This window comes from Balaenoptera ricei, chromosome 16 (assembly GCF_028023285.1).
Source record: "Balaenoptera ricei isolate mBalRic1 chromosome 16, mBalRic1.hap2, whole genome shotgun sequence".
In the NCBI taxonomy this organism is placed as follows: domain Eukaryota; kingdom Metazoa; phylum Chordata; class Mammalia; order Artiodactyla; family Balaenopteridae; genus Balaenoptera; species Balaenoptera ricei.
This window is the reverse complement of record NC_082654.1, coordinates 109,097,955-109,120,407: the sequence shown is the minus strand read 5'-3', so window position 1 is coordinate 109,120,407 and position 22,453 is coordinate 109,097,955. Positions and strand designations below refer to the sequence as shown.

The window sequence follows — 22,453 nt, the reverse complement described above, 5'->3', positions numbered from 1 at the left end:
TAATACAACATTGTAAATCAACTAGACTCCAATAAAAAATAAAATAAAGGCCTCGTCTCAGCAAGTCTCAGCACGAGCTGGGCCAGGAAGGACCCCTGAGGGGAGGGACAACTGGCCAAAGGGAGCTGGGAGCCCTGACAGACGTGGGAACCCGGGCCGGGCACGCCCGAGTTGGGCTGGGGAGGGCTTCCTCTCAAAAGACCTTGATCTTAAGGGAAAACTTTTCTAGAAAAAAAAGGCCACAGCATGTGGCTCAACACTTTTCTCCTCTTTCGAAGGCAACTAAACATGATGCAAACCTACCTGCCTTCCCTTCATCACTGCTTATCAGAGGAGCCTGGGAACCCAGTCCTGAAGCAGGGACAAGATGGGATTTGCCTGATGAGGCCACGTTATGGGTTTGCCCAGGACAGGGGCTCCCAGGGACGAGGGACTTCGGTGCGAAACCCAGGACAGGCCTGGGCAAACCGGACGGGCCCATCGCCCTGGCCGCCGCTCCCCACACCAGCACCCCCGCCCCATCCTTCAGTCCTCAGGGCTTAGTGGAGCCCCGAGCTGGGCTCCCAGCCCTCCGCCCCAGCCCAGAAGGTGGGAGGCCAGCCTGGGTCCCTCGGGCCCCGCAGAGCAGCCCGCCCGCCTCAACACGCAGACACTGACGTTGGCAGCTGCCTGCCAAGGCAAGCTGGTCTGCTCTGCTGTCTTTTTTTTTTTTTAATCCCCCTTTTCAGAAAGCTCTGGTTGACTAGATAAGTGACTTTTTGAATGCCCTTGCTTTTCCCTTCTTTCTCTTTAATTCCCACTCTTACGTGTTTTTTTTTTTAATTAATTTATGGTTGGTTTACGACGTGTTGATTTCAGGTGCACGGCAAAGCGATTCAGTTATCCATATACATGTATCCGTTCTTTTTCAGATTCTTTCCCCACATGGGTTACCACAGAATACCGAGTAGAGTTCCCTGTGCTCTACAGTAGGTCCTTGTCGTTTACCTCCTTTGCTCTGCTTTCCTTTAAAGGCAGGAGAAAAGGCAGGACTCAGTCCGTCCAGGACCCCAGGGCCTTAAGCCAGACGCCGCCCATCCCGCGCTCGCCCGGCCCCATCGTGGACAGCCGCCCGGCCTTCCTGCAGACGTCCACGTCGGTCCACGAGCTGGCGCGGCGGCTCTCGGGCAGCCGGCTGTCCCTGTGCCCCTCGGCGGCGTCCCTGCACTCCCAGCCCCCGGCCGCCCCCGCCGCCGGCCACCTGAGCGTCCGCGAGCGGGCCGAGGCCCTCATCAGGTCCAGCCTGGGCTCGTCCACCAGCTCCACCCTCAGCTTCCTCTTTGGCAAGAGGAGCTTCTCGAGCGTCCTGGTCATTTCCGGGCTGTCTGCCGCCGAGGGGGGCAACACCAGCGACACCCAGTCCTCCAGCAGTGTCAACATCGCCCTGGGCCCCTCGGCCAGGACCGCCAGCCAGGCCGCACGGGTGAGGGGCTCGGGGGGGGTGGGGGGCGCCCCTGGCCGATGAGCCCGGTCCCCCGGGCCTGCAGGCTCCCGCCACCTCCCCTGTAGGGTTCCCGGAGTAACAGGCAGGCAGCGAGACGGGAGCTGGGCTGACCGCGCCCGGCAGCGGACAGGATGCGTCGCCCGGGCCCCGTAACGATGACGCCCAGGCCGGCGACGGTGGAGGGGGCCGGATGTCAGAGTCCCCTTCGCCCTGAGCCCAGGATGCGGGGGGGCACGTTCTCCACGGGTGCAGACAGAACCTTCTCTGTCCACACTCCTCTGGCTGAGGGAGAGGAAAGGACACGTCGGCGCTGCAGGCAGCTCACCAGCCACCGGGTTTTACGGTGGCTCCCGAGGTGGCCTTCTGCGTCTACGCGGTTCAGTGTTAGAGAGCTTTGAGGACTTTGCCCACATAAACGGTTCCTTATCGAGGATCCCAAGCTAGCCGGCGTTGGATGAATAACTGAGCTTCACCAGTCAAGTACGTAAATAAACGCCCAGCCGCTCTCTTCTGTACTGTGGTAGGGAGGGAGAGATCGGGGACGTTCAGGCAGAAGCCGGCCTCAGGATGGAGGCTTCCACGCTCCGTCTGAACGTTCACACGCTGTCCTGCCCGCGGAGGAGCAGAGCCTCAGGCTGCTGGCCTTCTGGTTCCGGGCGTGGGTATTTGGAGGTGGATGGATGATGGGGGCTCTGCCCTTACCCTCTTCCCGTAGGGAGACGCCCTACAGGCCGGCGCCTCCCCCTGCCCGAAGGAGAAGACATGCGGTGGCACCTCCAGCCACCTCGAAACCAGGCCGGCGTGCACCCCCCCTAAGAAGAGCCGCGGGGTCGCAGCGATGGTGTGCCGGCCTTCAGGGCAGGGTTCTGAGCACCCTGGAGCCCCGGGTTACTTCAGGAGTTTAAGTTAGATAGCTAAACATAAACAAACTTCCCTTTTTTCATTTCCTCAGTAACGGTGCACAAAATATCGCAGCTCTCTGCCACCCACAACGTGTGTTTAAGACAGTCTGGGGATGCAGCTCTGGGATTCTGGCAAATTCTCTCTCCCACAGGGATGGCTGGGTCCTTGGGACCATGTGCAGCCGCAATAAAAAGGCCTCGGTATTACTGTTTGGGATCAAACCTGCAGGACTGAGCAGCTGTGCAGGGCTAAATGTATACGAAGTGACATTGACCCAAACTCAGGAAATCCAGGCTCACAAGTGATCTCTTGCCCAAGGTCATGTTTTTCCAGGTTACCCAAGAAGAGGTCCCTGTGTGCAGAGGTGCCTCCCTCTGCCCGTGGCTCGGGCTGCATGTTCTGTCCTCAAAGACCCCCCCCCCCCCCCGCTTTGGTCCTCTGTAAATGGACCTGACTTTAGACTCTGACCCCAGGATCCTGCCACACTGCCGGCTGGTACTTAACAGCCGTGGGGTGGTCATCAGGGGAAGCAGTCAGCTTTGCTGAGCCATCACTTGTTGCTTCTCTTTTCTCTTTGGAAGCACTTTTCCGAGCCGTGCGAACCCACGGAGGCCACCGAGCAGGGGCTGCTTCGAGATCGCCACGCGGCCGAGAACCTGCGGGTGATGTGCAAAAGAGCAAGCCAGGAGGACGTGGGCCTGGACGACACGGCGTCCCAGCAGAGCGCTTCCGACGAGCAGTAGCTGAGCCCGGGCCGGAGGAGCCACGCCGTCGGGGAGGGACGCAAGCACCCCCAGCTTCTCCCCTGCGATCCCCAAGCTAAACAGCGCAAAGAATGAGAGCCGGGAGATCCATCCTGTGGAAGATGAGTGCTGTGTACAAAACAGAATAACTTGATCTCAGGTTCTTGAAAAATATCTCACGTGATGAACACAAACCTTGACACCAGGCCTCCCTCCTGCTCTGGCACTCGCGGCCCCAGAGAGGCGGGGCGTGGGAAGCACCCCTCCCAGAACTGGAAAATTCAAATAAAAGCCATGTTAACATCTTAAGACAACTCAAGTAGGGCACATAAATAACTCCTTCTGGTCCTGATGAAAATAAGACAGCTGCATGCTAAACGACTGGCATTTTGTATGTCACTGTTACCGTGAAAAAGAGGCGGACGGCAGCGCGTATCACACCATCAGCTGGTCCAACGCGCTGATGTTCAGTCTACATATAGAGAAACATCTCACTTCTTTATAATATTTATGCAGCTGTTAAGTATAAACCAGTGACAGCTTTACTGCGAAAAATGTGATAGTGCATGCAGTCACGTCCAAAGCATCCTGTGAAAGGAGCCAACCATCCCCAGCAACGTGAGTGCAGAAGTCTAGTTGAGGCAGGTCATGGAGGGCCACCTAGGAATGATACTAACTGCAGTTACAGCAACATCCTGCAAAAAGCCAGGCCCCGTCTCGCCCAGTGCTACTGTGTGCTTCCCAGGAATGCACGCCTGTTTCCAAGCCAAGCAATCCTTACCGTGTCACAGGACATTTGCACATACCTTTGTTTTTGGAATTAAAATGTTTACAGTTATTGCTGTGTCCAGTTGTTTGAGTTCTGCTGAAACTGTTGTCACTTCTGAAAAAAACCAAAAAACAAAAAAAATACCATACCCTTCACTGTAAGAATGACATTTAGGCAAATTCTTTTTAAAAAAAAAAAAAAAATTGGGCTTCCCTGGTGGCGCAGTGGTTGAGAATCTGCCTGCCAATGCAGGGGACATGGGTTCGAGCCCTGGTCTGGGAAGATCCCACATGCCGCAGAGCATCTGGGCCCGTGAGCCACGGCTACTGAGCCTGCGCGTCTGGAGCCTGTGCTCTGCAACAAGAGAGGCCACAATAGTGAGAGGCCCGCGCACCGCGATGAAGAGTGGCCCCCGCTTGCCGCAACTGGACAAAGCCCTCGCACAGAAACGAAGACCCAACACAGACAAAAATAAATAAATAAATAAATAAATAAAAAAAAAAAAAAATTATTTTTTATTGAAGTATAGTTGATTTACAATGTTGTGTTAGTTTCAGGTATACAGCAAAGTGATTCAGTTATATATATATTCTTTTTCAGATTCTTTTTTTTTATTGAAGTATAGTTGATTTATAATGCTGTAGGCAAATTCTGAGACAGCTTTTCTCATCTTAAGATTCCCATCAGGTAGAGCAGAAACCTGGCTTCTTCCTAACATGAGGGAGGAAGAAGGGGTCGCAGAACAGAGTCCGTGGAGAATATCATCACTGACCTGACGAACCATCGCTTTTGGAAAGACCTAAATAGTTAGGGCTACTCAATTTGGAAACAGTCACACAAATTTCTTAAAGGTACCTGGGGTTTGGAAGTATAGGCAGAGGGGAGGGTATTGCAGAGAATTCCTTACCCCTTGGAAGTAGATGGTCATATTCTTTTTTTTTTTATAAAATAAGAATTAACAATAACAATAGGTAGACTCGATCATCGGAGAGAGAGACAGTGCATGATTCTCAAATCAGCAATCCCTGGAGGTGCACTCCTGCTTATTTCTGATGGATTTGCAGATGTCTGTCTAAAGAGAAGCTGATACAACCTCACCGCAGTCCTCTAAGTCGGCTCAACCAAACCTGGCTGGCAGTTCCCGAAATTCTTTTGGGCAACATTGCAGCCAAGCCCTCAGGACTAAAGGGCAGCCTTGAGCTGTGAGCGTGGCCTCGCCATATAGGGTGGCCACTTGAATTAGGTAAGACAATGACCCACGCCCAGCAGCATTCAGACTGGGCACTCCTCGGGCCTCCACAAGTAAGAAACACAGAGTCACTGCTTCCCCAGCAAGTGAGAGCTGCTCAAAGAACTGGGAGAGCAGTCTGCAGGGACAGGGCAACGCAGGTGAGAAGGCAGACACGACCCGGGTGCTCCTGCCTCATTCCACCAGAGATGCGAGAGGTGCTTTTCCGACTGCTGGATTACTGCCTATCCCGCTTCTCCGGCAGCCTTTCGGGACGCAGCGGGAGAAGGAAAGGTGTAGTTTACCCACATCGGGGCCAGACTCCTCAGACAGGGATGCCACCCTCTGCGTTGTCTATGGCAGTAAAGCCACCTGAGTGTACACTCTGAGCGTGTGCACACGTAGACCCACGGGTGAGATCACGGCTGGATCCCCTCCAGGATTCTTACGGGCTGTCAACAACGCGGTCACGTGATTTTTTTCAAGTGTTGCAAACAACTTTTATATTTACAGCTCATGACCTTGTTAATCTGATCTTCAGCGAGTCAACTGTTTATCAGAGCGTACGCCTTGCAAAATATTGTATTATTAGCCCCCATTTAGAGGAGATTTTCCGAAGGTGACATTTCTTGCTGGAGTTACTCACCTGTTCTGCCAGAACAGAGCTAAAGAGTTATTTTATTTTCTACATTTGGACACTGAACAAAACTGCTTCTCCTCTAAAGATAATATAAAAACTGTAGTGCTTAGTTTTATATAAATCACGTGGCTAATCTGGCATTATTGATTCTAATTTCTGCCCTGTGTGTTAAGGCCATCTGCCTGGCAAGTCGTTTTCTAAAACCGCTTGATGCACTGACTTCTCCTGGCCCATGAAACGGGCATCGCAAGGCCTGTCCCCCAAGCCCTCCTCTCAAGCCTGCTCCACTTTCCTACTGTTTTGTCCCCAGTCACAAGCACCTGCCATCAGCTGCCCCCAGTGCCCCTGCTCCCGCGCGGTCTTCCCAGACACAGCATCCTAGGAACACGGAGACAGATGGAGGAGAAGGAGGGGCGAGGCCCATCCCACTTCCCCGGGCTAGCATTGCTCCCCGCCCCGCACCTGACGAACGTACCCCTTGGAGGCGCCCTCTTCCTCTCGGCCACCACAGTCAGAGAGGTCGTAGTCCGTGACTTCAAAGGACCATCTCCCTGACACGTGCCGATTCAGAGAAGAAAAGGAACCATTTGGGGACTTCCCTGGTGGTCCAGTGGTTAGGGCCCCAGGTTCGATCCCTGGTCAGGGAACTAAGATCCCACATGCCCCTTGGTTTGGCCAAAAAAAAACCCATTTTTAAAAATATTCTGTGTGTCCTGCCCCTAGGTTCTTCAGAACCATTTAAAAAAAAATTTTTTTTTAGATTCCATATGTATGTGTTAGCATACGGTATTTTTCTCTTTCGGACTTGCTTCCTGCACTGTCCGCTGCCCCAGGGCCCAGCTCACGGGGCACCTCGCTCCACAAATGCCCGGACCGGTCGGCGGTCACGTTCAAGGGCACACCTGGCATTAGCACCAGCTGGCTTTGTAGCTAAGGCTACAAAAACCCTGGTAACTCATAGGTCTTCACCAAAACTGGCCTAAAAACACTGAATTGGTTATCGTCAATGTGTACCATCAACCCCTGGGAGGGCAGCTGTTATCCTCTGCGAGCTCTGGGGCTTCAGTGGTCTGTCCCACGGGGCCCTGCCTGGGCTGCACCTTCTCTCTCTGCACCATCTTCCCGGCAGCACGGGCCCCCGGCCCCGGGTGCTCCCCAGGGGATCGCGAGGACGCCTGAGGGTGGTTTCCTTCAGGCTGTGGTGACACCTTCCTTTGACGGCACTCACTTCCCTCTTTTCTGGGAGGGAAACAGGGCCCAGGAAGGTCTGCGAACTTGTCTAAATGAACGGGGCCAAAGCGCGGCTCTGATCTGAAGCCCCGGCGGGTACCCGGCGCTACCAACATTTCTACAGACTGCTCGTCCCTCCCACACAAGGACCCACATGCGTGCGATCATCACATCTACCTCTATTTTATTAAGCAATAAGCAAACAGATAAACAATAAGAGATGGGGAGGGGGAGGACCGAAAATGGCTTTTCTTGAAATACTGATTTTTCAAAAATCAAGTAACTGTTATCACTCTAAGTTGCAGGAGACTGCAGCTGCTCCTGGAGAGGGATTTAATTTTCCTGACATGCAAAACTGATTAGGCAGTGAACTCTTCTCTCCCCTTTCCCTGAACACATTTATAAACTTCAATGGGGGCAAATTCCATCTAATACTCCGAAAACCATTTCTCATTTCATAATTTACCCAAATCATATGCACAACTGCAAGAGGAAATAAACAGAAATCTCTCAGCATAAATAAGCCACAGTGGATTGTTAATCTTGTAAAGTCAATCCAGCATTAAGGCTAATTTGATCTTTTAAACATTTTATGGAAAACAGCTGTCAGGCTTTCTTTGGAAAAGCCTCCAAGGTTTCATAAACCCGAAGGCCAAAAACCTGGACAGGCAGGGAACTCAGGCTCCTCTCCAAGAGATGTGTTCACCTGCAGAAAAGCAGGGACAAGTCGTCTTCACTTGCGGCCACTCTGCACACACGTCACAATCTCTGGCAGAAGGTGGTTTCTGTTTTCCTTGGTGACCTGTGGGAAGAAGCAAGAAAGCGGGCTTCAGAGTCCCTTTCTTTTCCTTCCATCACCTACTCTGCCAGGTAATATTCTAAAAGAAGAGCCTGAAAGGTGAGGTGTGTTTTAGAAAGTGTGACCCAGGCGAGGTACGACCAAGGGAGGAAGCCCAGGTCCTCCAGAGCACTCTGAAAACCGGGCCGGCAGACTCGAATCCCACCACCAGCTTCTGTGAAGCTGCGGCTCAAACAGTGAAAGTGGGTTTTGATGACAGAAGGATTTTTAACCGGAAAAGGGCTATGAATCGAACCCTGGGAGGGATGATGGGAATGCAGGCTGGGACGTGGCCCCTGAGCTCAGCCTGACCTGGACAGAAGGATGCCTGAGTGAAGCCGGGAGAACCTGTGCTTCAGGTGGGCACCGGCCCTCCAGGTGGGCCCACTGAGAGCGGCCCCACTGGCGGTGGGTCACAGCCAGGATTCTGGGATGCTCTGAAGGTCAGTAATCTCCTCATCTCTCCGTGAAACCTCTGACACCAGTCAACCCTGCATCTGAATGACGAGGAAGCAGGAGCCCAGAGCAGAGCAGGGCATTTCCTGAGATCTCAGAGGTAGCGTGGGCGCGGTGCAGACTAGAGCACAGGCCCCCGCATCCCGGTGTGCTACCTCTATAATCAACAGTTACAAACAAAACTAACAGTTTATTCAAGCCCTCTCCGATGATCTGTTACATTTTTCTTTCTGTCACTACCACAGGCCCATGGAGTACAACTCGAGCATCCAGAAGCCCCCAGGGAGCGGGGTGGGGGGCTGCGCCCCGAGCACAGGCAGGGCCGCCTCTCCTCCCATCACCAGTGCCTTCCTCGGTGGCCCACACAACATTCAGCACGCTCTGCTGGTGGGCAAGGTGCTGGGGATGGCGAGACCCAGACCAGGGCCTTGACCTCACGGAGCCCGCAGACCGGATGGGGGGCAGACGCGGACAGTAGTGACAGCAGGGTTGCAGAGGGTCCCTGAGAGAGTCTGGGAGGCACGGGGAACTGGGGGGCTGGGAAAGGCTTCCGCAGGCGGTTATGCCCGGGCTGCATCTGGCAGGTGGACGCCGGGGGAAGGGCACCGGCAGAAGGAAGGGTAGAGCAGAGAATCGCGCCGAGAGGAGGTGCGTGCGACCGGAAGACCCTGAGCGGGTTCGGGGTGCGCGGTCCCCGAGGGGACGGGCCTGGTCCCGCTCCGGCCCTCAGCCCCGCGGGGGGCAGGGGCCCGGCTCGGGAGGTGAACGCGCGTCAGGAGGAAACGCGCGGTGGGCCTCAGCGCCTGGGCCCCTGCATCCCACATCCTTCTCACAGGAGCGCGGTGCCCCTCCCGCGAGAGAGCTGCCCACGGCCCCGGGGGCCTCCTGACAATCTGAGTCCCGAAAGGACGGGGCCAGGCGGCGGAGGCCGGGCCCCTGACGCTGGTGTCCGAGGACGCCGCCCACCGGACCCCGGGCAGCCCTGGCTCCACCGAAAGGAGGACCATCCGCCCCGCGTTCGCCTTGATGACACACCGCCCGGCCTCACGAGGCCTCGCCGCCGTTCTGGCTTGCACTGGCCCGAGCCCGTTCCCGCGGGGAGCGTCCGACGGGGGCCCCGCCGCGGACGGAGGAGCGGGGCGGCAGCGGCACGCAGAGAGGCGGGAGACCCTCAGCCCCCGCCTCCGCCCTGGCCTCACGAGGAGTCCCCGAGGCTCTGCCGTCAGGGTCCCTGAGGGTTCGCTGCGGGCCCGGAAGGGCCACCTCCTCTGATGGGGACATTTCATTTCACCCCCCTTTACACACGTGAGAGAGAGGGTGAGACGCTGGGCTGGGCGAGGAGGAGAGAGAGGGACCCAGGAGGGAAGAAGAACAGGAGCAACGGCGGCGGGGGGTGGTGGGGGGAGGATGGGCCAGGCACCACCCCACTCCCTCGGACGTCCCCGAGGCGGCCCCGGCCCCTCCATCCAGCTCCAGAGGGGCCACCGCTGGTGGGTCTCGGGCGCCGGAGGTCAGCAGGTCCGCACTGGACACTTCTCACGTCGTTCAAGTGTAAACAGAAGCTGGTGCGAGGAGACACGTGAAGAAACAGGGTCAGCGGGCTGCTGGTAGGATGTCTTCCCCTGGGTCATCACTACGGCTTCACTTCCAGTCTTTGAAGCCCTCAGCCCTCGGAAAGAACGGCTGGGGCGGGGGGATGAAGGGAAGTGAAGGGTGGTGAGGTGGAAACCCCGCTACCCAAGACCCCGGTCCTGGGCGCAGGCTGTTCAAGTGGCCCAGCGGAGGCCCGCAGAGAAGCAGGATTTAACAGGCGGGAGGCTCAGGGAGGATAAAAGAAGAGCCGCAGAGAGCACCGCCAAGCTGCAGGGCCACAGTTCCGCTGTCCCGCAGGGTCCTGCTGGAGACCCGCCCGCCGCCCTACGGGAGCTGCGGGGCTGCAGCCGGGACAGGGTCCACCCGCCCCCAACGCGCAGAGAACGTCTCCAAGCCTTGCATAGAAAAAGCACAAACAATAAAGACAAGAAAAGACACGTTCTGAGGATGACTTCTCACTAAAAACTGATGAACAGAATGCTAGTATTTCGCCACCCCCTTTGATTGTTCTAAGATGATTTCTGAACATTGTGCAGTAAGATCTTTCTGTGGAGCCGTTTACAGTGTTCGGTTACCACGTTCCCTGCCCACCCAAGACAAATACTCAGATGCGAGAACTCGCATAGCTTCGTCTGTCAGCTCAGGGGCCCTTCCCTTCTGGGAGAACTCTGGTCTACTTTGTATTCTACCCCCAGACTTTTGGTTGCAGAAGGCCTTTCCTGAGAGGCTAACGAGAAGAGGGCGCTGGGGGCTGGGAGGGAAAAGGAGGCGAGGCCGACTGCAGAAAGGACCCCGGCGTCCTCGCCCTCTCCTCCGCCGTGCCCTGCCCAGGGCTGCAGGAGGGGCCCGGCCTCGGGCCCCTAGAAAACTGGACCACGAGTTCCAGGGTGACGGGGCTGTGTCACTTTTCTCCTGCGTCTCGCACAGGGTGGGTGCTCCGTCAATGCTTATTATATTCTAAGCAGAGGAGGGTCTTTGAAACAGAGCTGAGCAGTTAAATACAGATTATGAAGACTCTGGCCTATTACGCATCTGAGTTGCTCTGAGCCTCCTGGGACCAGGGAAGGGCCTAAGACTGGCCTACCAGTCAACGACTTGGGCGCCATAATGTCAGGAAGGCTGTGAACATATGGACAGAGGAACAGGCAGGGAAAAAAATGCCTATTCATGTATACACTATTGCAAGAAAGCAAAACAAAACCACATACATTTCCTTGAAACTGTGTGGGAAGTACCCTGACAAGTTTTAAATAAGCAGGGGATTGAAAAAAGAAATTAATTTGACAATGCTCATTATTATACGTTAACACATAACAAAAGTATCACTAGTCTCTCCGTTTCATATTCTGTCTCCATTTCATTTTATTGAACCTAAAAATAGGCTCATTCATGAATTCAAGGCCTCTAACCCTACTTTCCCTTGAAGTTTAAAGGCTCTAAACCAAGAATTATTTTGCCAGTGGGGTTTTCGGGAACCCAGTGCCCATGGCAGGGATGGGACTATGTTTCCATGGCAACGCCGCTTCTCTCGGGAGGCGGCAGGAGGGGCGATGGTTCTTTGTTTCCATGGCAACACCGCTTCTCTGGGGAGGAGGAAGGAGAGGTGATGGTTCTTTGTTTGGGTGTCCTGACTTCTGTGTGAGTGTACAGCGTAGCTTTACTGAGCTATAATTCATATACCAAAAAATTCAACCTCTTCAGGGCAGAATTCGGTGGCTTTTAGTAGATTCACAGTCGTGCAATCATCAGCACTATCTATCTGGAGTATTTTCATCACGCCCTCCCCGCCCGCCCCCAATTACCCTCACTCTCAATCACTACACTCACTCCTTCCCCCCAGGTGCTGGCGACCACTAGTCTATTTTTTTTGTCTATAGATTTGCCTATTCTGGACATTTCGTGCAGACGGAATCGTACAGTGTGGAATCCTCTGTGACAGGCTTCCTTCCCTTGGTGTCACGTGACGTAAACTCCTCCACACTGAGCACACGTCACCACGTCATTCCCTCTTAGTGTCCAGTGACGCCCCATCGTGTGTGTACACCACATCTTGTTTGTTTGTTCCTCAGTTGATGGACATTTGGGTTGTCACTTTTTGGCTGTTTATTTGAATAGGGCTGCTAGGAACACCAGTGTACAAGTTTCTGTTTGAACACACGTTTTCAATTCTTTTGGGTACACACTTAGAAGTGGAATTGCTGGGTTATAGGGTGATCCCACGTCTACCTTTCTGACGAACTGCTGCATTTTTACAGTCCCAGCAGCAGGGTATGAGGCCTCCAATGTCTCCACATCCTCACCGACACTTACTATTTTCCATTTTTTTCCTTTAATTTCATTATAGCCATCCCAGCAATGTGCAGTGCTAGCTCACTGTGGTTTTGGTTTGCACTGCCCTAAAAACTCATGGTGTTACAACATATTTTCATGTGCTTATCGACTATTTGTCTATCTTTGGAGAAACGTCTTTTCAGATTCTTTGCTCCTTTTTTAATTGGTTTATTTGTTGTTTTATTATTGAGTTGTAAGAGTTCTCTATGTATTCTGGGATACACAAAGTCCCTTATCAGATATATGGTTCTTAAATAGTTTTTCCTATCCTGTGGGTTTTCATTTTACTTTCTTGACAGTGTCCTTTGAAGCACAAAAATTTTAAATTTTGGTGAAGTTCAATTTATCTACTTTTCTCTTGTCACTTGTGCTTTTGGTGGTGTAATAAGACTCTGCCTAACCCAAGTTTACAGAGATTTACTCCTATATCTTCTTCTAAGAGTTGTATAGTTTCATTCTTACATGTAGATCTATGGTCTGTTTTGAGTTAATTTTTGTGTCTGATGTGAGCTAAGGGTCCGGATTCATTCTTTTGGATGTGGATGTCCAGTTTACCAGCACCTTTTGCTGAAAAACAATTTTTTCTTCATTAACTTGTCCTGGCACTCTTGTTGAAAATCAGTTGATCGCAGATGCAAGGGTTTATTTTTGGACTTTCAACTCTATTCTGACAATCTACGTGTCTGTCCCTGTGCCAGCACCACACTGTCTTGATTCCTGTAGCTTTGCAGTAAGTTTTGAAATCAGGAAGTATGAGTCTTCCAACATTTTATGATTGTTTGAGCTGGGTCCTTTGAATTTCCATATGAATTTTAGGATTAGCTTGTTAATTTCTACAGAAAACCCTGCCTACTGACTTTTGACCTAAAGGTTGGCAGATGTTTGCTCATTCCTGTACCTACAGGAGTCTGTGACCCAGAAACAGCATCAAATTCCTGGTGAGATGAAAATGGTTTATACCCTGCTTGGTTAAAAATCCCATGGCCAGGAAGAGTAAGAGGAGGTCTAAAAATTTCCAAATTGGACGGAAGCTGGGACCTAGTTCCCATTTTTCTTGTGATCTTGCAATCCACGGGCAAAAACTGAAAGAAGAAAAACTGCTTTATGGACAAAGACAAGTTTAAGTGGCTCTGAATTCAGAACAGTGGAACAGATTTTAGTTACAGTAACATTTTTCTAAAGTAGAAAAACCAAGTACTTTCCAGGGATCTTAGATTTTAAATCATCTGAACCACCCCTACCCACGAAGGTAACACACAGCAGGGCTATGGTAACCCTCAGGCTTGGGAGTCAACAGTTACCGAGGTCTGAACCCTGGCTGTGCCCCTACTAACCAAACAACCTCGGACAAGGCCCGCCAGCTCTCACTGATGACCAGGCGGCTGTGACGTCCCCGACGCACTGATGGACCTCAGCACCTCCCCCAGGTCCCCCGGGACTGCTGGCCGCCCTGGCAGCTCAATCCCCGTTCCTGAGACTCCGGGCGTCTCTCCTCTCTCCTGTCGCCTCAGCGGACAACATTCTCCAGCATCCCCATGAAGGAGAGATTTCACAGGAAATCAAGTGAAATACGCTTTGGAAATGCCACCAACATGACCAAACTCATATTTTTTTGTTCGAAGTGACTGGCAGGGATAGACATATTTTTTCATGTTGTGAGTCAGAGAAGGATGAAAGCAGTACGAGAGCTCCTGCTCGGAGTCTTTACTTCTCATCTCCGCAGCACTGACATTACCATTAAATGTTTTCTGACATGTGGTCTCCCATAACCTAATATTGAAATAAATTTAAAACAGTTTTCAGTGCCTACACTTGGCATTAAACTATAGAAGAAATGAGGAAAACATTTAACCAAACTTCTGAGAGAGAAACCTAGTTTTCGGGAAGGGAAGCTTCAACGCCGAACCTGCACCAGGATAGAAGTTTTTATATTACCGAATTGCACAGGTCCCTGTGGCCCTGGATTTTATTTTTTTAGTCTGCTCTTTCTCGGGCAATTTCTACTGTTTCACCCTCAGGTTCACTGATTCCATCCTCTGTCGTCTCCATTCTGCTGGTGGGTCTACCCACGGACTTTGGCGTTCAGTTACTGTATTTTACATTCTAAAATGCTCATTTCATTCTTCCTTACAGCTTCTGCGTCTTTGTTGAAACTTTCAATTTATTGGCTGAGAATTTCTATTTTTCATTGGTTTCCAGTGGGTTTGTCATTGCTCACTGAGGCGTTTTTATGATGGCTGTTGGAAAATCTCTGCCCTATAAGTCCAACATCTATGACGTCTTGCTGTTGGCATGTTGGCTGTTTCTCTCACTCTGGCTAATTTTCCTGGCTCTTGGCATGACAAGTGATTTCCAATTGTGTCTCTCGCGCTGTTCCTGGGGTCCTGAGGTCCCTGGCCAGTGTGCCTTCTTCCCTCTACCATTCAGGTCTTCTTACGTCTGTTTTATGTACAACATCCAAGGTGTTTATCTGACTTAGGAGGAGGGGCAGTGTGTCTATTCCACTTCGTCTAGGACTGGAAGTGTCCTCAGGGCTTTTCCTGAAAAGTAAGGCTCTGCTTACCTGACCCTGTTAAGAAGAACAGTCTAGATAATGTGAATAACTTTTGAGTTATTGTGAATACTTTCCCAATATCATGACTTCAGTCCCATCTCCACATCATCTGTCAGCACAGGGAAGCTGCCCTCCGCATTTTACATAACATAATCCTTATCTGGAATGTTCCTTCGTTTCCCCACTTCCCCCTTCAAAAACCCACCCAAGAACCACTTCCTTCCGGACAACTCTCTCTACTCCTGTTCACACAAATCTCTCTTCCCACCTCCAGATTTGGTTGGACTGTCCCTTGGTCTGTTTTTCTTGAAGGAAGGGAATACACCTCACATGTGCTTGTACCGTGGACTAAGTGTCGGATGCAAAGGATGCTCTCCAAAATGAATTCAGGTAACTTTGCTGCATATTAGAAAGGGAAAGGACCAAAGAAATATCTAATCCAACCCCTAAATTTGCAGATAAGGAAAATAGGATTCTTCATTTATAAAATACGCACCGAAAGATCACATGAGCCCCAGAGGAACACAAGAAAGACAAGAATAACGGGGTCTCTTACAGAATTAACCAGAAGCTAATCACTTTACATCATTAGGAGCCAGGATTACCTTGCCTAGAGAATAACCTCCTGGCTTAGAGAGGGGAAAATGTGGTGTTGTCTTAACATACAGCACTGGTTTCTGGACGTAAGAGTCAACCACAACCCCACTGTCGGTTAGTAGTCTGCAGAGACAGCCAGGCCTTGGACTTTAGCAGCGGCGCTTCCCCAGCCCTCCAGCCTGGAAGCTGTCTGACCTGAAGACTAATTGTCTTTCATGATCTCTCATTATTCATTGTCTCTATTTCCACAGAAACTCGACAATCACAACCAAAACCTCGAATACGGAAGCCACGTGAAATGACGGAGAGAGGAGGTGACACACAGCTCTGCAGACGAGGCCCATGTCCACTGAGGAAGTGGCCCGGCCTGGCTCTCAGGCTCCCCGTGCGCCACCTGCCTCCCCTACCGCCACTCCCCAGTGACCACAGTGCCCTGGTGCTGCACTGACCTGCTTCGCATTTACCCGTATCTGAGATTGCCTAGAGGCTTGCTGACGTGTCTCCTGTCCAGCCCCTCCACTAGAATGTCAGCTCCACGAGGACAAGGACTCGGTCTGTCTTGTTCATCACCAAGACTCGGGGCGAGGCCGAGCGCACAGGAGACGCTCAATCCATATTTACCAAGTGAGAGAACAAACGAATGAAGCAACGCACAGACAGATTTCTCCAAGTCTGGCTGGTCTAATAACCCTAACGGCTGTCTACCGCCCCAAAGGTACCTGGACACTTTGGTGACAACATGTGGATGTCCCCCTGGGGCCAGCCGGCCCTGGGGACAAGTAGCCAGCGACGAGAGGCGCTCACTGGCTCTCTGCAGCTGGAGCGCACGCCCGGCCCTCCCACGGAAGTGGCCCTGCCAGCACCCCCGTTTCACCTGGCGCCCGCAGGGGGTGGCGGAGAGGGACGAGCAGAGTGTGTGGCCGCACTGCTGCAAACCAACCGAGGCGGCGCGGGGAGGACGGTGACAAAGAGGGACACAGGGAGGCGGCGGGAGAGAAAGGCAAGTCTGCGGGCGAAGCGCCGGCCGTGCCTCCGGAGCCCCTGACGCCCGGCGCAGACGCCGCCCCTGACCTCCGCGCCCTCCGCACGCGCCCCGCCCCAGGGCTCCTCCCACCGCGGGGGCCCCAGAGCCCCAGAGCCCCCGAGCCCCCGAGCCCCCGAGGGCGACGACAGGTTCCCGGGCCGCGCCCAGAGCCACATTCATCCGTTCCGGGCAGGGTGTCTCACCAGCTGGGTCCCTGACATGTGGCCCGTGTGACTGAGGAAACGACGTCTCTAATTTAATTCAGTTTAATTTAAATGTAAATAGTCCCACGTGGCTAATGGCCACGGCACTGCACGGTGCAGACAGCACACTTCCACCCTAGTGGAAACTCCTCTGGACGGTGCTACCCTACAGCATCTGGAGACTGTGCTTCAGACTGCAGCCACGGCTTCTCCTCCCCACAAGCAGGAGGTGGCCAGTTTCAAGGGGAAACCTTTAAAATAAGACGCACTTATTTGCCTCCGGACCCTCATCGCCCTGGGGGGAGATGCGCCCAGACCCAGAGCACTGCTGCCCGGGTGCCGATGTGGGCAAGGCCCCGGCGCCTGGCGAGCGGGGCACAGCCGGAGCCTCAGGCGGCTCCCCGTAGGCAAGTCTGCTTTGTCATCCAGCAGAGGTGTAACTTCGGTTCGATAAACTAACAGGCAGCCAGACTCACCTATATTCTGCCACGAGAGGAAAAAACACCACTAACTCAAAGCCACAGGTGTATCTAGAGCCACGAGCTGTTTCAGGGATCCGCTCCACACCTGCGGGTAGACAGGCCCGGGGGTACTCACACTGAACACCTTAATGTCGTTTCGGGTTCTTATCTCTTCCACGAGGGCCAGCGGTTTTCCTTTGGGTACTGGGATGGTGCCAAGGACGACAGTCCCCGGGTGGGACAGCATCTGGCGAACGGCCTGGATGAACGGCTGACTGAAGAGCTCCATCTTGCCCACCTCGTCGATGACACACACGCTCTGCCCCGGGCCACCTCTGGGACCCGCCTGAGGACGACAGAGACACTAACTGGGACAGCGGGTCACATGAGGCAACGGGCCCAGGGGTCCCCCTCCCCCGTCACTCACCGACTGACCGTCAGAGCAGGGAAGGCAGCCGCACTTCGGGAAGCAGGAGGCCGTCTCTCCGTCCACCCAGGGCAATCAACGGGCAGGAGAATCCCGGGGAGCTCCCTTGGAGACCACAGCACCCAGAAAACTCAGTTCCCTGAGCACCCAGTTTCCCTGGCAATTTCCACTCTTCTAGAATGGTCCTGATAATAACCAAGCTTTATATTTATATACACCCAGGAAATAAGCAGGACCCAAATGACTCAGGCTTAAAAGAACTGAGGCAGCAGGCCTGGGAGCCCTTATCAGTTTTTTCAATTGTGAGCTGTATGATTGCCTGTCTGCTGGGAAGAGGTGACCGCTGTGGCCAGATGCCTGTGTCTTTCCCAATCTGCGCTACGAGGGTCGGTGGAAAGGAATGAAAGTGAAAAGAGAAGGAGTCCTGGTTAAAAAAAAAAAAAAAGTGAGCACGTTGTGCCCTTTAATCTCAGCTTCCCCTGCTAGTGACTTTATACCAATGCACTTCCACTACGTCCTTGAAGACCCACCCCTCTAGGAAAAGGTCGGGCAGCCAGCCTCCAAGAGTCCTCAGGACTCCCAGCTCCTGGGGTGTGCACCCTGTGGGTGGGCCTGTGTGATCACCAGAGAATGACAGCACGCAAAAAAGACTGCTGTTTCTGTCTCGGTCTCAATCTCCATCCATCCATCCATCCATCCATCCATCCATCCATCCACCCACCCATCCATCCATCCATCCATTCATCCATCCATCCATCCACCTATCCTGGATCACCTGCTCGCAGGGAAGATGCCTGCCATGTTGCGAGGACACGCAGGCAGCTGACGGTGAGGTCCAGGTGATAAGGAACTGAGGCCTCATGTCAACAGCCCGGGAGGATCTGAGGCCTCCCAGCAACCATGACCGTGAACTTGGAAGCCTCAGGGCACTGCAGCCTTATGAGAGACCCTGAGCCTGAACCATTCAGCAAAGCCGTCCCTGGATTCCTGATCCAGGGAAACTGTGAGATCATAAATGTTCGTTGTTTTAAACTGCTAGATCTTGGGGTAATTTGTTACACAGCAACAGGGAACTAATACACATGTCCTCTCTAGAAAGCCTTCCCAGAGAAAGCTGACAGGACTCTGAGTAGTTTTTTTCCACAGCAGGGACACAATAGAACATACAATAAGCACTTCAGTGAATGCTGAGTGACAAATACATTTCTATATCTTTATATAAATGATTATTTTGAAAACGGTATGTAAAGCTGATTTACAAAGTACTTTTCACTGTAAGTTCTCAGATTCTTTGAATACTGACATCAATACATTCTCAGAATGAATGGCTACGTTAAGCTAGATTTTGCTCCAATTCTAAATACCAAAGCTCTTACACAGTGTGGCCATGGGTGGCGTGCATGTGGTGACCAGTGACAGATGGGGCGGAGGGCAGATCCTGGAGCCTCGTATGGTGCACAGAGGGGTGGGATGCTGTCCAAAGGCTGAGACTCAAAGTCAGAATCACAAACTGTGCTTTAAAGGCTGCTCACTGTGTGTATTCAGGAAGACAGGGGAGATTTCTTTTGGAACAGACAGTATGGGATTGGAGGGAAGCCTCAGAGCAGTGGTTTTCAAACCTTTCTGTAAGTGGTACTCTTTTAATTCTCCTGCTTACTATCAAACACATATAACATATTTTTCCACTCCTTTTATTGGCAGAAAGACCAGGAAGGGGCCACTGCAGTCGTGCGAGAGAGCTCTAAACAAGCACTCAAACTTCTGTGTTGCTCGTGCACTTCACGTTCACCTCTGAGTGTACCTGCGTGCGTTTGTATACACATAGCTACCCCGTCTCCCCTCTAGAAGCAGAGATGACGCTGTATTCATCTTTTTCCTTCCCATAGAGTTGAACAGCGCAAAGCTGGGCCGAGGCAGCTGATGTGGCCCTGCACTGGTGGGGCGGCCAAGCGAGGCACAGTGAGCAGTCAGTTGCTATTTCAACATTTTCTTCAAAAAATGAATGCCAGAGCTTCCCTGGTGCCGCAGTGGTTAAGAATCCGCCTGCCAACGCAGGGGAAAGGGTTCGATCCCTGGCCCGGGAAGATCCCACATGCCGCGGAGCAACTAAGCCCATGCGCCACAACTACTGAGCCTGCGCTCTAGAGCCCGCGAGCCACAACTACTGAGCCTGCGCTCTAGAGCCCGCGAGCCACAACTACTGAGCCCACGTGCCACAACTCCTGAAGCCTGCGCGCCTAGAGCCCGTGCTCCACAACAAGAGAAGCCACTGCAATGAGAAGCCCGCACACCGCAACGAAGAGTAGCCCCCGCTTGCTACAACTAGAGAGAGCCCGTGCGCAGCAACGAAGACCCAATGCAGCCAAAAGAAAAGAATGCCAAACTGGGGAGAAAGAAAACAGCTGTCGGCCACCCGTGTGTCAGCATAAAGGCAGACACTCCCACAAGAGCGAGCCACCCCAACTGACCGGCCTCTGAGTCAGGAGTGTCTGGGGCACTTTGCTGTCCCCAGAGACTATGAATACCTGTGGACGCTGGCTTTCCGGAGGCTACAATCTAAACACCAAACAGAACTCCACTCCAGCACATCAGAACGACAGTTTTGAAAGCGGTTAGTTCCGAGAGAAACAACATCAAAGCCTGTGTGAGCAGCCATGGCTCTGTGTTTAGTGGGTGCACGTACGCGGGGGGTCAGACACACGTGAGCAGGTCCACTATCAAGCACACGCTCCACAGCCACCCTGCCTGCCTTCCTCTACGACGTTCGCCAACGAGAGCTCACCTGCATCATTTAAACTTCCGGACACACACGCAGACATTATTTTCTACCAACTGGAAATGCTCATTTGAAAACCTTAGCTTATATAAAATCCCCATTCTGTCCAGAATTAGGGACTTTCTTCATCCAGAAACTATAGGAATCTCAAAAAGTCTGGGATTTTTAATGAAAAATTGAGTTATTCACGCTCAGTTGAGACAGATATCAGAGGCTAAGCCACTCAGACACCTGTAAACAGTCAGCCTGTTTTTCTGAATAACACATGAACATATATGCACGAGCTTAATAAAAGAACCACGATTATGTTCAGAATTGTTTCCTTTCTATATGGATTCATGCAATTTTAAAAGGAAACAAAAAAAAACCCCAGTGACCATTCACCCCGTTTCCATTATTCTAAATGCTCTTCTGAGTTGAGGAAGACACAGGGGTACAGCACTAGGGCCCAGGTTTGAAAACCATCAGTAGCTTGGCTCCGGCTTCCCCGTTTCCGGCCGTGGGTTCTGGCCGTGGGTTCCGGCCGTGGGTATGGAGTAAGGAGCCCGTGGAGGACTCTGGGTGGCTCTGGGCCACGCGGTTAAAAGCACTGAGCACACCCTATGGGGAGCAGCCGTTCTCCGGGCACCCCCTCCCCGCAGAGGACAACTCAGGCGGCATCACTGCGGTCCTCTGTGCCAATCACCACGCCCTGCTCTTGTGCTTGCATTTCAGCTCGTTATACATTTTCACTGTCACAAAGAGTGGGAAAACCTTCTCTGTGCAAAGCATATTTCAGTCCCTATGTTGGTTCTGAGGGAGAAGATATTTCCTTGGGATAGAGTCCTAAAGTTGACCAGCCAGGAGTAAGAGAAGTTATGAATAATTTTATAGCTTTGGTTACACTCAGCTAGCTTGCTTTTCAGAAAGATTAAATCAATTTAGAGCGACAATGAAACACCTCTGCATCAGCTTTGCTGGAGAGTTGAAAAACAGTGTGATTCTTTTGGTCCTTTGTTTAATCCTTATGTGTACTTTTAAGGATACAAAGAAAATATAAACATAAAATAAGCAATTTCCTTCAACCAAAATACTGAACAAAGAAAAAGCTAATTAAAGTTGCCTTTACCTTATTCTGAATTATTTAAATAATACATATTTCCAGTGGTATTAAGGTTGCCATTTGTTTTTTTTTTTTAAACATCAGACACAGACTGGCTTCTGAGCTCGCCTGTCTGGGACAGCAAGTCTCAAAAGTGATGGGAAGGAACAAGGCGGCTGTCGGCCAGAAGGCAGGCAACAGAACTGGAGCCCTGCCCCCTGAATAGCCGCAAGTTCTGGGGAAGCTGGAAAGGCAAATGGTGCAAACAGCAGCCAAGACCAAGCAAGTTCCTTGACCCTCTTAAGTTATTAGCTATAAGGCAGGGCTCCAATTAGACTTTTATGTGTGTTTATTCCAAGCTTTAAAGTTTCAGGATCCCTCGGCAGTCTGGTGGCATGTTGACTGCGTGTCCCCGGGGAGTAAAACCCCAGGCTGGCGGCCAGCACGAGACGTTTAGACGGCCCTATGCGCCCCGCAGCACTGAGCGCAGGTGGGGCAGAGCTGCTCCCACCCACACGCCGGCGGCTGGTGCTGAGGCTCTTCCTGGATGTCCCACGGGCCTCCCCCGGCTCCACACCAGCCCCTGACCGCAGAGTGCCTTGGCATCTTCCAAGCTACGAGAAGGACCCTGGGGCTGAAACGGCATCTGCTGGCTGACTGTCAGCCCAGGGGGATTAAGAAACCAGTCCTCCTCGTGATCCCAGCGCCCTGGGACCAGACTAGATGTTTGGGCTCGTGGGTCCCACGATGGGCCCTGGTTCCCAGCAGACACAAATCAGACTGTTGATGTGACGTCCTCCCAAGGTACTGTGCCCATCACCTCCCTCAGCTTCTCAAGAAAAGTAACCAGGGCTTCCCTGGTGGCGCAGTGGTTGAGAATCTGCCTGCCGATGCAGGGGACACGGGTTCGAGCCCTGGTCTGGGAAGATCCCACATGCCACGGAGCAACTAGGTCCGTGAGCCACAACTACTGAGCCCGCGCGTCTGGAGCCTGTGCTCCGCAACAAGAGAGGCTGCGATAGCGAGAGGCCCGCGCACCGCGATGAAGAGTGGCCCCCGCTCGCCGCAACTAGAGAAAGCCCTCGCACTGAAATGAAGACCCAACACAGCCAAAAA

The 22,453-nt window shown here is 52.5% G+C and overlaps 2 protein-coding genes across 8 annotated transcripts in view; one reads left to right on the top strand and one right to left on the bottom strand.

Annotated features, from left to right (window-relative positions):
* PCNX2 (pecanex 2) overlaps positions 1-3,967 on the top strand; it is a 305,993-nt gene extending 302,026 nt beyond the window's left edge. For all 5 annotated transcript variants that reach the window (XM_059900886.1, XM_059900885.1, XM_059900884.1 and 2 more), the window contains 2 exons: positions 1,014-1,462; positions 2,968-3,967. In XM_059900886.1, coding sequence (XP_059756869.1) covers positions 1,014-1,462; positions 2,968-3,129 — 611 coding nt within the window. In that variant the 3' untranslated portion in view covers positions 3,130-3,967. The remainder of the gene's footprint in view (positions 1-1,013; positions 1,463-2,967) is intronic.
* A 3,196-nt stretch (positions 3,968-7,163) lies between these two features.
* Positions 7,164-22,453, bottom strand: part of NTPCR (nucleoside-triphosphatase, cancer-related) — a 173,098-nt gene continuing 157,808 nt past the window's right edge. For 2 of the 3 annotated variants that reach the window (XM_059900896.1, XM_059900898.1), the window contains 2 exons: positions 17,190-17,399; positions 7,164-7,798 (listed from right to left, as the gene is read on the bottom strand). In XM_059900896.1, the coding sequence (XP_059756879.1) occupies positions 7,730-7,798; positions 17,190-17,399 (279 nt within the window). In that variant the 3' untranslated portion in view covers positions 7,164-7,729. The remainder of the gene's footprint in view (positions 7,799-17,189; positions 17,400-22,453) is intronic. The other variant, XM_059900899.1, reaches the window with a different exon arrangement.